This window comes from Sciurus carolinensis, chromosome 1, assembly GCF_902686445.1.
Source record: "Sciurus carolinensis chromosome 1, mSciCar1.2, whole genome shotgun sequence".
Classification (NCBI taxonomy): Eukaryota; Metazoa; Chordata; class Mammalia; order Rodentia; family Sciuridae; genus Sciurus; species Sciurus carolinensis.
In genome coordinates this window covers 159,056,452-159,070,570 of record NC_062213.1, presented here as the reverse complement: position 1 = coordinate 159,070,570, position 14,119 = coordinate 159,056,452, and the positions used below count along the sequence as shown (strand labels likewise).

Sequence of the window (14,119 nt, the reverse complement as noted above, 5' to 3'; positions counted from 1 at the left end):
GGAAGAAAGGGGAAAGAAAGGAAATAATAGTCTGTACCAAATATACAGATGGATCCTGGTGGCTAGGTTGCTCTAAGTTTGTACTGCTTAGCAATGTGATAAGAACTAGAATAAATTATTCCAGGATGACATTAGTAGGTTCCTCTTGCACTGAATTGAAAAGGAAAGTAATGTCATGAAACTGTCATGCTAGCTTCCATGGTTTACTGGTTTAGGTATTTAGTGTATATTTTCCCACCAGCCTACAAGACTTTCCAGGTGATATGCTAGTATGCCTTAGATTGGCTTGACCATCTTCATAGGAAGAATTAAGTCCATCGTATAGATATCATGGCATGTGCCCTTGCAGACCTCTGGTGACTCTAGTGCCTTTTCCCAGCAGTCCAAGCTGTATTAGCTCCCCCAACACACTTTTTTTTTTTGTGTACCAGGGATCGAACCCTGAGGGACACAACCACTGAGCCACATCTCCAGTCCTTTGTATATTGTATGGTTTTATTGTTTTTTGTTTTGAGATGAGGTCTTGCTAAGTTGCTGAGGCCGGCTTTTGACCTTGTGACTGTCCTTTCTCAGCCTCCCAAGTTGCAGGGTTACAGGTACTGCACCAGCTATTTCCCATTTTTGAGTACTGCACTGTCATGTTACCATTTTTCACATCAGCACCCTAAAACCATCACTCTGAAAATGCATTTCAAAACAAAAAGTTTAATCTCTTCCATTTCTAAACAAGCAGTGCACGTGTGGTTGCAGAGTAACTGACAGAGAAATATTGGAAGGTTTTGTTTTCTTATCCTGAGACATACACAGACCTGGGGAGATTCCACTTGGGTAATGACTTTAGCTTTATTATCATGTGGTGGATTGGTGAAATAATCTTCACACAAGCATCACCGTTCAGGTTGATTTTGTAAGGAGATTTACATTCCTTAGCACAAACAACTTGTCTGATTCAGATCTCTCAAAATTCACAGTTCCCTTTGACTAACCAATTTCATGCCTTGGAATCTGTCTTAAAGATAAGCTCGCAGATGTTTATTGCACATTGTTTGCAGTAGCTAAGAATGGAAATAACCCATTTGTCCATTATGGAAACACCGACAGAATAGTATGGAGCCTCAAAACAATGAGGAGAAGCTCCAAGTGCTAATAAAGATCAGTTGGATGGGGTTGTAGATCAGTGGTAAAGCAGAGTGAGGCCCTGGGTTTAATCTTCAGCACCCCCCCCAAAAAAAGAGAGGAGAGAGAGAGAGAATCAATTGCCAATGTGTATAAGTGAAAGAAAAGAGAAATCTGTGTATGGTCACTCACATACCCTCATGTACTATGCGTGGACATTTTGCTATGTGTAAACAAAATATTTCTTTTACCTATCCAAGAAACAGGTAAGGTGGGTTGCCTCTGAGAAAGGAACTTTGTAATAGAGGTGAGAGGGAAATTTTGCAAGGTATATACTTTTTAACCTTTGGAATTTTGATAGATAAATTTATGTGTTCATCAAATACATGTTATTAATACTTTAAAAATAATAAAGGCAAGAAAAGTGTGAGAAAGACTAGAAACATGATCAAATAGAATAGATCAAATGTTGGCTGATCTCTAGGGAAATAACCTGTTCATTTTAGGAGTGCTTAACTTCACCCCTTTTAAGGGTAAATTTCTATTTCACTCCATTAAAATTTTTTAATTATTTATTTAGATGTTGATAGACTTTTTTAAAAAATATTTTTTAATTGTCAATGGATCTTTATTTTATTATTTATATGCAGTGCAGCGAATCGAACCCAGTGCCTCACATGTGTAGGCAATGTGCTCTACCACTGAAGCCACACAACCCCAGGCCCTCAGTTCACTAAAATTTTCATCTTGCAAAAATTATGCCCTTGGACCAATAAAAATGAATATACAGAATAAATTAGCATGAACTAAGGATGCCGTTCATTATTTGGGAATTAAGTGGAAGTATTGACTTTGATTGTGTTATAGGGCCTTTCTTTCCAAGTTTTAGGATTTAGTGCATCTATACAGAAAGTTAACAATCTCAAATTTTTATTAAGAAATATTAGGTTTGCCTATAACCCCACCACTTTATGGTATTAACAGAATGGAAGCGGAGTGTTTATTTCTGACATCGTGAAAGGTGGAGCCGCAGACCTGGATGGGAGGTTGATCCAGGGAGATCAGATCTTATCTGTGAACGGGGAGGACATGAGAAATGCCTCCCAGGAGACCGTGGCACTGTCTGAAGGTGAGTCCCTGGGCTGCTGTGCCTGATTTTTTCTGTCCTCTTCACTTCATTTTCTGAATGATTTCTCTGTTCACTAGTACTTTCATCAGAAGGGAGAAAGAAGAGAAGAGAGGTGAATTAGAAGCTGGTGCTTTCAGTGCATGTAGGAAGCCCCTGATGTGAATGCCACGTGTCTGAATCTGTCACTCCGCTGGGCTTTTGGGTGACCTGCGTCTCTGTTGTATGTTGCCCTCACAACTCTTTCATGACTCCAGCTGCAGAGACATGTAGAGGTTCTGCTCTGGTGTTTGAGAACCTGAATGCTACTGCTTTTCATTTCTGTTCTGTTATTGTCTTCCCAAGTGTGCACAGGGGCTTGTGCAGCTCGAGATGGAAGACTCGGGCCGGTTCCTGGGCCTCCTCGAGGAAGGACATCGCCCAACAGTCAGGTGGTCATGGCTTCTTCAGCAAACTGCCTCCCTCTCCTGCTCCCATTGGGAGAAAGTTACTCATTCACAAATGATTGTTAGAAATAATGTCTAATGTTCAGCATATTCACAATGCCAAGTTCAGTGTGTTTTTCATGTGTTTGAAATAAAATGAAAGGTGGGATGGAAATTCATTAATCCCTAGATTTTCTCTCCTTAATTGCCTGCAAATGTTTTTCTTAGAACCCTTCCTCTCCCTCTATTAGTTATATATTGCCTATACACACAGCTGTGTTTATTTAAAAAAAAAAAAAAATAGAGGCAACAATCTGGTGGCAATTTGACCCTCATTAGCACAACATTGTTCTATTCATTCAATTAAATATTGCTATAAGTTAACTTGTGAATAGCCCTCACACATGCTGAGGGCAATTAATGGCGTTAGTCCTAGGAGAACGAAGTGTGGGGGTTTCTCCTGAGGGAGGGAGTCCTTAGTGGGTGATATTTTGTGGGTTAGCAAACATCTTATGTTTGTGTGCAAGGCTGATGTAAGTGCCACTTTTTTTTTTTTAACAAGTATATTTCACTGTATCTTTTCTGTATAATGACTGACACAATCAAGATTGCAGACTGTATGTTTAGTCCATTAAGCTATAGAAATTTTGCATGTGTGCCCTTGGTCTCCTTACGGACAGGTCTTTGTTTTGAAGTTTAAAAGCACAGCTTTTAGTCTCCTCGCTGGTAACCTTTGACACAAAGTCTCTCTCAGACATCGGTTCAGAAGATGCTCTGATTTTGTTAGCACACAGGTGCTTTCCAGAAGGATATTAGCTAAGTTCATTGCTGTCCCAAAATGGACATGGAAAAATATCATTGTTTAGATAGGATCACAAACAGGCCGACCTGTCATTTCTGGCATACATAATAGGCAGCAAATACAGGAAGAGAAAGACATGGTGCTACTGTGGAATTCATGAGTGGACTAGTTGGTGATGGTTCTGACCAGACCTGTGCAGACAGTGGGCACTGAGGATGCAAGCTCTTCCTGAATGGAAGGCTCATGTTTGCTGAATGATTTCATCAAGGCCTCATTGTGCACAGGAGACCAGAATGCAGAAGGAACCACTCTGGAAATGAGATTTTTTTTTTTCTTGCCAGAGTATGAGAGCAAGCTACACAGAGGGCCTCTACTAGGTATCACTGCTAAAGGAGTTTTGAGGAAAAAGCAGAATCATCCTAGAGAGGGAGTAGGTATGCAAACGGCCCACTGAGGTAAGAGGAGGTTGTGTGTTTAAGAGAAGTTTGGAATGTCAGCTGGGATGGTAGGAAGAGCTAGATTTCTGACTTTCCTGAGGAATATGTTTGAGCATCATCATGATTGATAAGGTTCAATCAGCTTAAATACAGAGCTCACAAACTTAGAAGGTAATCATTGACAGGCGTGGTGGCACCACTCCCATAATCCCAGAGACTCGGGAGGCTGAGGCAGGAGGATTGCAAGTTCGAGTTTGGAGTTAGCTCAGGAACTTTGTGAGGCCCCAAAGCACTTTAATAAGACCCCTGTCTCAAAATAAAAAATAAAAAAGGGCTGGGGATGTGGCTCAGTGGTTAAGTGTCCCTGAGTTCATTCCTGGTACCAAAAAAAAAAAAAAAAAAAGGGTACTCATTAAATGTCAAAACACACACATATGTAGGAGTTATCAGATTTGAAAACCGGGACCAATCAAATACAGTTTTTTCTTTTTTTGAGGGAAAGGAGGCAGTAGTCCTAGGGATTAAACCCAGGCCTTTCTATGCTACGCCAGCACTCTCCCACTGAGCTATATCCCAGCCCTCAAATGCTTCTCCCTAACCTTCTTGCACAGAATTTTTGGTTTGGAGAATAGAAGTTTAATTCAGTGTCTTTAAAAGTGTATTTTGTCATCAACTTGTCCTTAAAATTATGACTGAAATATATGAGAATCCATCGTATTTGGTGGATTGTACTTGACTATGTACAGCAAGTGTTTTCCATCATCTGACCCTGATGGAGAAAAAGAGAATTCCATTCCCGAACATTTCCACTTCAGTCCTATTGAAAGTGGTCAGGACCTTCCAGGGGCACAGATTTCCTTCTAAGCAATTATAAGGTAGAGAGATGCCACCTCTTGAGGGTTAAAGAGAATTATAACCCCATAACTCATTGATTTGATCCATAGAGAGTGGGATTCTCAGGAGAGAACTTGGAGCTTTGGGGGCCACCAAAAACCCTTTAAATATGCGGTTTTCTGCCAACCAGGAAGAAGTATCTCAACTCTGCAGAGGAAAGTGTGTATTAAGAAAAATCTTGGGGCTGGGGAGATAGCTCGGTTGGTAGAGTGCTTGCCTTGTAAGCACAAGGCCCTGGGTTCGATCCCCAGTACCCAAAAAAAAAAAAAAAAAAAAAAAAGAAAAGAAAAGAAAAGAAAATCTTTAGAATAAAGGGAACAAAGAAACAAGATTTTGCCAGGGACAGTGGCACATATCTGTAATTCCAGCAATTTGGGAGGCTTAGGCAGGATGATCACAAATTCAAGGCCAACCTCTGCCACTTAGTGTGACTCAAAGTTAAAATAAAAATGAGCTTGGAGTGTAGCTTCTTGGATTCAGCTCCCACTAACTACCCACCCACCCCAAAGAGATGGGGGAGGGAAGAAACAAGATTTTAAGTAAAGGAGGGAAGGTGGTAGTGTAGAAGAGAGAAATACATTAAGATTTAAATTAAAATCTCAGAAAAGAGTGGATTAATATATGTTTTATATATACCTATATACAATAAAAACAGTAAAAAAGCTAAATTTAAAATTAACAAGCTGATGCCAATTGAATAAGAAACTGATGGTTATATTTTAGAAGTAAAACTGGTCTTTATATATCTGTCCTGTGTAATCCATGTCATGTTGTCCATGCTTTTAACCAGTCGGTACCAAGTGAACTGACCCAAACCTTACACTTCAAGAGTCTGAACCTTTGGTGAATTAAACTAGAATTGTGTGAAGTGTATAATTAACCCTTACACCAGGCACACAGTATAAGATGTCAAAAAGTCATGTCTCTGACATTCTACGTGCATTCCTCCAGGACTCTGTTATCCCGGGTCCTCATCAAGTACCACTTTTGTGCCAAAAAAAAAAAGAAAAGAAAAGAAAAGAGAAAACCTTAAGAAATACTTTCCTCATGTGACTGAGGGAACACAGCCAGACAAAGTCCATGTTAATAAAGACCTTGGCAAATACATTATTCTGAGGATTGTTTTTAGACAAAAGTTACAATGTGCTGTACTTCCTTAATGTATCTATCCTCAAGTGTGCTGATAGCTACAACTTACATTGAAAAGAATTTTAAAAATAGATGAGTCACTGATGACATAAGAGTAGACTAATGAATAGATGATGTGAAATAAAGAAATATAGCTGGTGCAGTAGCCTGGATGACTAGACAACTAAGCGAGACCCTGTCTCAAAAGGGAATGTTGGGAGGAATATAGCAAATTTTTAATTATGAAATCTAGGTAGAATGTATATGAATATCTATAACTCTTCCAAATTTTCTGTGAATTTGAAATTTTTAATACTTAAGAAATGTTAAAATATTAAAAAGGGCTGGGGAGATAGCTCAGTTGGTAGAGTACTTGTCTCACAAGTACAAGGCCCTGGGTTCGATCCCCAGCACTAAAAAAAAAAAAAAAAAAAAAAGATAGTAAACAACTTGTACCACAGTTAAAGAAATGGTTCAAATTAAAATTTGTCAATTGCTTAAAATTTCACTGCACTTAGAAAGGTTTTGATAATTTGGTAGGAAAAATATTCATTATTAATGAAATTGTTTATATTAGAGAGGGTCTTCACTGTGTATTGAATTTTTATTAATAGGCTCTAGCCATAAATGGCTATACATTGTAGACCTCAAATATTCATTTAAATGAATAAAAATTCAGGAAACAGAGCTGTGGCAAATTGGATTAATTATTGACTCTAGGAAATTTTTTGAGAAAAAAGTAATATGTCCCTAAAGTAAACCTTTTTCCCTTTGTATTTGCTGCTTTCTCCTAAAATCAAGGGCTCCATGTGGTCAAGTATTTGTTAATTGAGATTTTTATCATACTTATTTTAGCAAAATAAACAAGACAGTTTGGGTAATCTGAGAATGCCTGATGACTGTAGCCACAAATGGCACATTAGTTGGCCATTATAACACTGCGTGGCAGCCTAGGAAAGTGTTTTTGATTTTACGTGGAACAAGAGGAGCTCAACTGACAGCAGGTTTTCTCCCTTACTGGTTGCTATCACATTTACAAGCACAGGGAATGGAGGAAGGTTCAGACGGGCTGGGTTTCGGTGGTGAGAGGTTGGGTATGATTATTTTAGTTGTCTTTCTTGGCCTCTTCAGAACCTTACGTTCCATGGCTGTGGTGACTTCAGCAGCGGGCACACTGATGATAAGCATGCATTGTCAGAGCCAGGTCAGCGTCTTCACTCGGTGACCACTGGGTCTCCTTTTCAGGGGGATCCACACAGCACACACAGCAGCTGTCGGCCGTCCTTGGCCCCTGTCATCGCTGGCATACAGAACCTGGTGGGAACAAAAAGAACTTCAGATCCTTCCCAGAAAAGTTCAGGTATCACATGAACACACCCCCAGCCAAAGCTTCCTCTTACTCAATTTTTTTAAAATATCTGGTCTTTAAATGTTGAAACCTTGAGCATGGTCACCTAAGCCACAAGCTTTCAGAAAGACCTATTCTAGAGGGAGGAGAGCCCTAAAGATTCCTGTTTGGAGTGTGCCCTTAAGAGTACGCAGATCAGTCAGGCTCAGTGATGCACGCCTGTAATCCCAGTGGCTCAGGAGGCTGAGGCAGGAGGCTTGTGAGTTCAAAGCCAGCTTCAGCAACAGCAAGTTGCTAAGCAACTCAGTGAGACCCTGTCTCTAAAGAAAATATCAAAAGGGCTGGAGAAATGACCCAGTGGTCAAGCGCACCTGAATTCAATCCCCGGTACCAAAAGGGGAGCGGGGCACAGATCACATGAACAACAAAAGCAGAACTGAAGTGCGTCAGAAAGCACAGCTATTGGGCTGGAGTTACAGCTGAATGGTGGGTGCTTGCCTACCATCCATGAGACCCTGGGTTCAATCCCTCATACTTTAAGAAAGAGGAAGAATGTACAGCTCTTTTTTTTGGGGGGGGGTGAGTGGCGGAGTACTGGGGATTGAACTTACTTAAGGGCACTAGCCACTGAGCCACATCCCCTGCCCTATTTTGTATTTTCTTTAGAGACAGGTCTCACCTAGTTTGTGCCTCACTTTTGCTGAGGCTGGCTTTGAACTCTCAATCCTCCCAAGCCACTGAGATTAAGGCATGTGCCACCGCGCCCAGCAGAATGTGCAGCTCTTTACAAAGTGAACGTTAATAAGTTACAGGTCACTAGAGGGAGGTCAGAAGTATACATGCCCAACTGAGCACAGTGGTGCTTGCCCCTAATGCCTGCAGTTTGGGAAGCTGAAGCAGCTGGGTCACAAGTTTAAAGCCAACTTAGTGAGATCCTGTCTCAAAAAGGGCAGGGGATGTGGCTCAGTGGTAGCGTGGCCTGGGATTCAATCCCCAGTACGTGGGGAGGGGCAAAGGAGGATGCATTACTCCTTTGGGCCAGGGCCGACTCGAGGATCTTGGTAAGTTTCTGACTGGGTGGAGGGCTAGCTTTGATTAGGGCAGAACAGGGTAGCACAGAGCACCCGTGGCTCACCTCCCAGCACCAAATCACATGTCTCAGCCAGCACTGCTGCAGTTCCTCAGATTTGTCAGACCAAAAGATGATGGCCACATCTCTCTCAAACAGAGAGCACTTCTTTAAACAAAGGACAGAGCCCTGCAGGCTGGCTGGCAGGCTGACGTGGAGAAGTGGTGCGGAGCCTGCAGGCTGCAGCATCCTCTCTCAAAAGGACGAGAAAATCATGCCATTTTCATGGGATGCTATTATATCCTAGATGTATTATCTCTGAATTTTAAAAACGTTAATGGTCTTGTTTCTTTATTTATAGGCACAGATATGGGACCAAGGACTGTTGAGATAATAAGAGTAAGTCATTTATTTTGGCATTTTTAATAATCTCCTCAGGATTGGTTCCTAGATGTAACTCTCTTGGATCAAAAGCCATGCTTAGGGATTGGGGGGTGTGGCTCAATGTTAGAGCACTTGCCTAGCATGCACAAGGATTCAGTCCCTAGCATCACTAAAAGAAAAAGTCATGCTTGCTACTTCAGGGTTTTTAATGTGTTGCTAAATTGCCCTTTTGAGAAGATTGCATAAGGTGCATTTCAGTTTTATAAATTTGTCACACCCTGATTTTCAACTCATGTGATATCTAGAATAATAGAAAGTAGTGTTCTATTTTGATCACTCTGACCATAAATTGGGGGTCAAGAAGTAATTAAAATTTTTGACTGTGTTATACTCTTAGTAATCAACCTCATATCCAAAATGGCTCTGCTCTCTGGATTCACTCATAGCTCTGTTTGAGGGCGTGACATTTATTCATTTGCCTGTATTTATTTCTGGGGGCTGCTATAACAATACCACAAGCTGGGTGTCTTCAACAACAGAAATTTATTTTCTCACGGTTCTGGATGCTAAAGGTCTAAGATCAAGGTGCCAGCATCCTTGGTTTTTCCCGAGCCTTCTTGTGGTGGCCTCTCTGTCTCATTACCCCCATGTCTTTCCTAACCTCTCTTCTGACAAAGGGACCATGGAGTAAGCAGCCTCATAAGGGCTAGGACCCACCCAGCTGTCTCATTTTAAAGACCTTCTCTCAAAATACACTGACATTTGGGGGCACTGTTACTTGGGGCATCAAAATATGAGTCTTAGAGGGATACAGTTTAGTCCGTAGCATTAGTTGTGTGATCAACTTTAACTTCCTCATCTAAAAAACGGGGGTGGTAGCACTAACTTCCCTCAAATGCTAACGTACTTGTGTGGACTAAATGAGGTCATGCACATGGCACACTTAGAGTAGTACCAGTTCCTCATGAATGCCCACGAGTGGCCTGGGTTATTACTGATCCCACTGAACTCAGTCAGTCTTGTTGGTTCCCAGTATGTTGTCACCAGAGCAGCACCTCAGATGATCCTATCATGGGGAAGTTAAATGTACCAACAAGCACATAATCATGGATAAATTAAGGAAACATCACAATGGAGTTAACCCCAAATTATTCCATAAATTTCTCCTCATTCCAAGACTTTTAAAACAGTTCGTATTTCCTTTGTAGCTTCAACGTCTTGTTTTTACAGGCTTCCCTAATAAGGCCTACTCACACCACCCCTGTTCTCCCACACGTTTTCCAAGCATATATCATACAAAATGCATCTTACCATTTTGTACACAAGGGTTGACTCTTGACACATTCAGGAAGTAGAAGTTACACACAGATGCTGTTTGATAACAGGATTTAAGCTGCCTGTGACTGGAGAGCGGAGCAGTGCCATCATCCTGAATTACAGGTGTGACATGGCAGTACTGATATTAATAACAAAGAATTTATAATACATAAGATATAAGGGCTTGGTTTGGTTTGGTTTGGTGAATTTTTGTTTGCTTTTGGTGCTGGGGATTAAACCCAGGTCCTTGTGCATGCAAGGCAAGCACTTGACCACTGAGCCACTCCCCCAGCCCTTTTTATATTTTATTTTGAGACAGGATCTCACCAAATTGATGAGGTTGGACTCCAACTTGCCATCCTCCTATCTCAACCTCCCAAGTCCCTGGAATTATAGGCGCTCGCCTCTGCACCCAGCTTGATCTGTGTATATATTTAAACTGCAGAAGCCTTGCAGCCATCTAATCCCTACCACACCACCACTGACATTAAGGCCAAATTTGTCGTACGTTTATATCTATATAAATTGTTTTTGTTTGTTTGCATTTTTGTTTTATAGTAGGGATCAAACCCAGGGCCTCAAGCATGCTAAACACATCTAATAAATTGAGAATCCCATAAAACAAACTTATAAATTTTGCTTTCCGCTGTCCTTTATATTCTATAGGACATCGAAGAAAATTGGTCACATTTTTCTTATTCTTTGCAGGTTGACTAATTTGGTATTTTATCCTGAACATCATGAGTATTATTCCATTGTATGGATGCTAAAGAATGCTGAAGTTTTAGCTATTATAATACATGTTCCACCCCAAGATGTGGCTCAGCCGTTGCCTAGCATGTACAAAGCCTTGAATTCAGTCCTTAGCACTGCAAACCCCACAAAAATACAGAATGCAAGTTCCATCTCACCTTTTGTAGGTGGCGGTTCAAATCCCAGTTCTGTTCTAGAAACCATGCTGTGCCTGTTTGGGATCGTCCCACACTTACATAGCTTAGAATTGAGCCTGAAATTTTTTTGGGGGGGTGGGGAGGACTGGGGATCAAACTCAGGGATACTCACCCACTGAGCCACATCCCCAGCCCTATCTTATATTTTATTTAGAGACAGGGTCTCACTGTTGCTTAGCACCTCACTTTTGCTGAGGCTGGCTTTGAATTCTCAATCCTCCTGCCTTAGCCTCCCAAGCCGCTGGGGTTACAGGTGTGCCCCACCATGCCCAGTGAGTCTGAAAATTTTGTGGGTTTGTTTGCAGAATTGGGGATCCCCTCCGCCCAGCTCTTTCTGTGCTGGTTTCGCTGCCTTACTCTCCAGCCACCTGAAGATCCTTTTCCTTGTTCCTCTGGCCAGAAAGTTGTGTTTCTGGAGAACTTTAGCAGTTCACCCCACCTTTTGCCCTCTTGACCGTGGGCAGAGCTGCCAGGAGAAGGGAAAACAGGGCAGTGTTGCCATTGCCCCAAGTTCTCCTTCACCACCACAATTCATTTGGTCACTTTACATTTCAGAAGCTGCAGGTAGTTGTTCTTTACATATCTGACAAGACTTGATTGTAATGAGCCGAAGAGAGATGTGTATGCCCCTAGGCCAGAGCAGGACCTTGTCTTTTGTTCTTCTAGTGGTTGGTAAACTATTAACCTGTGGTACAAATATGTGGGAAACAGGACCAGAGTCAAATTCCTTAACCAGAGTCCATCTCGGGGAACATTTTCGGTGACATTTTGCTTCCGTCTCCAAACTGTTGTCACAACAGTCGGTGCCCTCTAAGATCCTTTGTTTCAACACAACTGCACAGCTCTTCTGGAGCCAAGTGTGTTTGTTCACACCCAGAAGAACATATGTGTGGCAGTTTAATCATAAACACCATATGAGGACACCCTTGCCAAGGCTGCCTCAGAATTGGTACTGAGCAGTAGCTTAGGTTTTTTAATTTACTCCAATTTAATATACTTTTTCCGTAAGCTGAGACTGCACTCCACTTAAACCTCACGCCATCGCTATAGTATTCTTCCCATTTCATACGTAGAGATGGAAATTCTAAGAGAATAACTCCCCCAAGACCCTGCCGCTAAGTGCTGGAGCTGAAATGTAGGTCTCTCAGACTCCGAAGGCCCCGCGCTTAACTTACATGGCTCTCCGGGCCTCCTGTATCATGGAGGAGTCTGTTCAACAGCATTCTGGGGACAATCAGGTTGTGGCTCTTCATTAAACATTCAAACATTCTGTTTCCTTTCTTTTTTAGGAGCTCAGCGATGCCCTTGGAATCAGTATTGCAGGAGGAAAAGGAAGTCCCTTAGGAGATATCCCTATATTTATTGCCATGATCCAGGCCAGTGGAGTGGCGGCTCGCACACAGAAGCTTAAAGTAAACAGGAGGGGGCTGGATTAAGTGCTGACAGCATGTGATGGGTGGGGGCAGGAAGGTGCAGCCGCGGGTACTCATTGAAAGTCGGAATCCAAAAGCCATCAGAGACCCATGCTGAGGGCAAAATGCATTAGAGAAACTTTATACCTGCAATCATTAGGTCCCTGGGCATATAAAAATGTTATTGTTTGTATCAAAGCTTCTCCATAAAAGAAGAAATTGCAGCTCCTTTGCAAACCTCCCCATACACATTTTAGCACTTCATTCTACTTAAAATTGGTTTTCAGCTCAGAGAGATTTGACCTTAGAATCTTCCCCCAACCAAAAGAATCAACATTTTTATGATTTTTTTTTTTTTTTGGCCTTTTCTGCCTTAATCTTAACTGAAGTAGAAAAATAAAGCAGAAAATATTTGGCTCCCTCACTAAAGCTTTATTGAACAGTTAATTTGTGCACCCCACTATTACTGGCGAATGGATGTATGAAACACCACTATTACCAAAACACAAAGGTGACCTACTGTGCCTTTTAGCAATCAAATCTGACCCCCTTCTTGTTTCTCCAATTCGTCTATATTTGGGGAAAGCCATAAAAATTCCTCGTACTTCTCTAACAGGCCCACACAGTTGAAACCCAGAATCTTCACAATAGCCACAAATGGGAAATATGACTTAGAAAGAATTTTAAGCATTCTTCTCAAATTTAATTTTTCTTAATGATAGTGATTTTCCGCCACTTTTGTATTTCCAGGTTGGAGATCGGATTGTCAGCATTAATGGGCAACCTCTGGATGGGCTGTCTCATGCCGATGTGGTTAATCTGCTGAAGAACGCCTACGGGCGCATTATCCTGCAGGTACTGCGATCAATGGGACGCGCAGCTGCGCCAGGCAGATAAGTGGCGGGCGGAAAAGATTGAGCGTCGCTGGCAGTAGGCGTCACCACCCAGCAGGGTGGCTGCTGCTGTGAATTATGCAGGTTGAAAGCAAGAAGTTATTATTTTTATTCAGAAATTCTGTAATGCCACCCATACAGGCAGTGAGCTTGATTATATGAAAGCATAACAAGGGGTGAGGAATGACTCTCCGCTTCATGTGATCAATCAACAAGGCTTTTAGTTTCCAGCGTTCTTTTGTAAGTCAAAGTTTGCAAGAAATAGGAAATGATTTCCTTTTTTATGTTCAGAGACTGTACTGGACTGCCCAAATGCTGCCTCCTCCTGTCCTGTTAGAGGACGAGAAGAATACAATACTGCCTTTCCAGTAGCATACATGGTCGCCAACGCGGGTGAGCTCTTGGTGGTCATCAATTATGGCGGACAGTTATTGATCAGCTGTGGTCCCCACGAGTATTGTCCAGAGGCACAGAGAAATATACCAGGAAGTAAAAGCAAAGTGCGCTGTTAATTACCTCCGCTTCTATTTCAGCTGTCTGGAGGCAGCACACTGTCAGTGAGTTTCATTAGTGAGCATCCTCGAAAATATAGGATTATAATCACCATAATTCTGCAGAGGTAGTATAAAAAGGTTTATTGGTAAAAAGAGTAAAACCCATGGCCAGCCACTCAGATAATTCTAGCCTTGAAATAAAAAGCTTGAATTGAAAACCCATCTCATTTAGGAGAACCAATTTGTAGTCCTTAACTTTGACATCTGAGTGATATAGGCCCAAAGTGCAGGAGTTAAAAATGGCAAATGGCTTTAGGGTGTATG

The 14,119-nt window shown here is 41.7% G+C and overlaps 1 protein-coding gene across 1 annotated transcript in view; it reads left to right on the top strand.

Moving 5' to 3' along the window:
- The window catches only part of Patj (PATJ crumbs cell polarity complex component), a 357,561-nt gene that overhangs the window by 321,725 nt on the left and 21,717 nt on the right, over window positions 1-14,119 (top strand). The window contains 8 exon segments of the mRNA XM_047564312.1: window positions 2,101-2,234; window positions 2,575-2,616; window positions 2,618-2,654; window positions 2,656-2,673; window positions 7,174-7,288; window positions 8,707-8,744; window positions 12,286-12,408; window positions 13,159-13,263. Coding sequence (XP_047420268.1) covers window positions 2,101-2,234; window positions 2,575-2,616; window positions 2,618-2,654; window positions 2,656-2,673; window positions 7,174-7,288; window positions 8,707-8,744; window positions 12,286-12,408; window positions 13,159-13,263 — 612 coding nt within the window.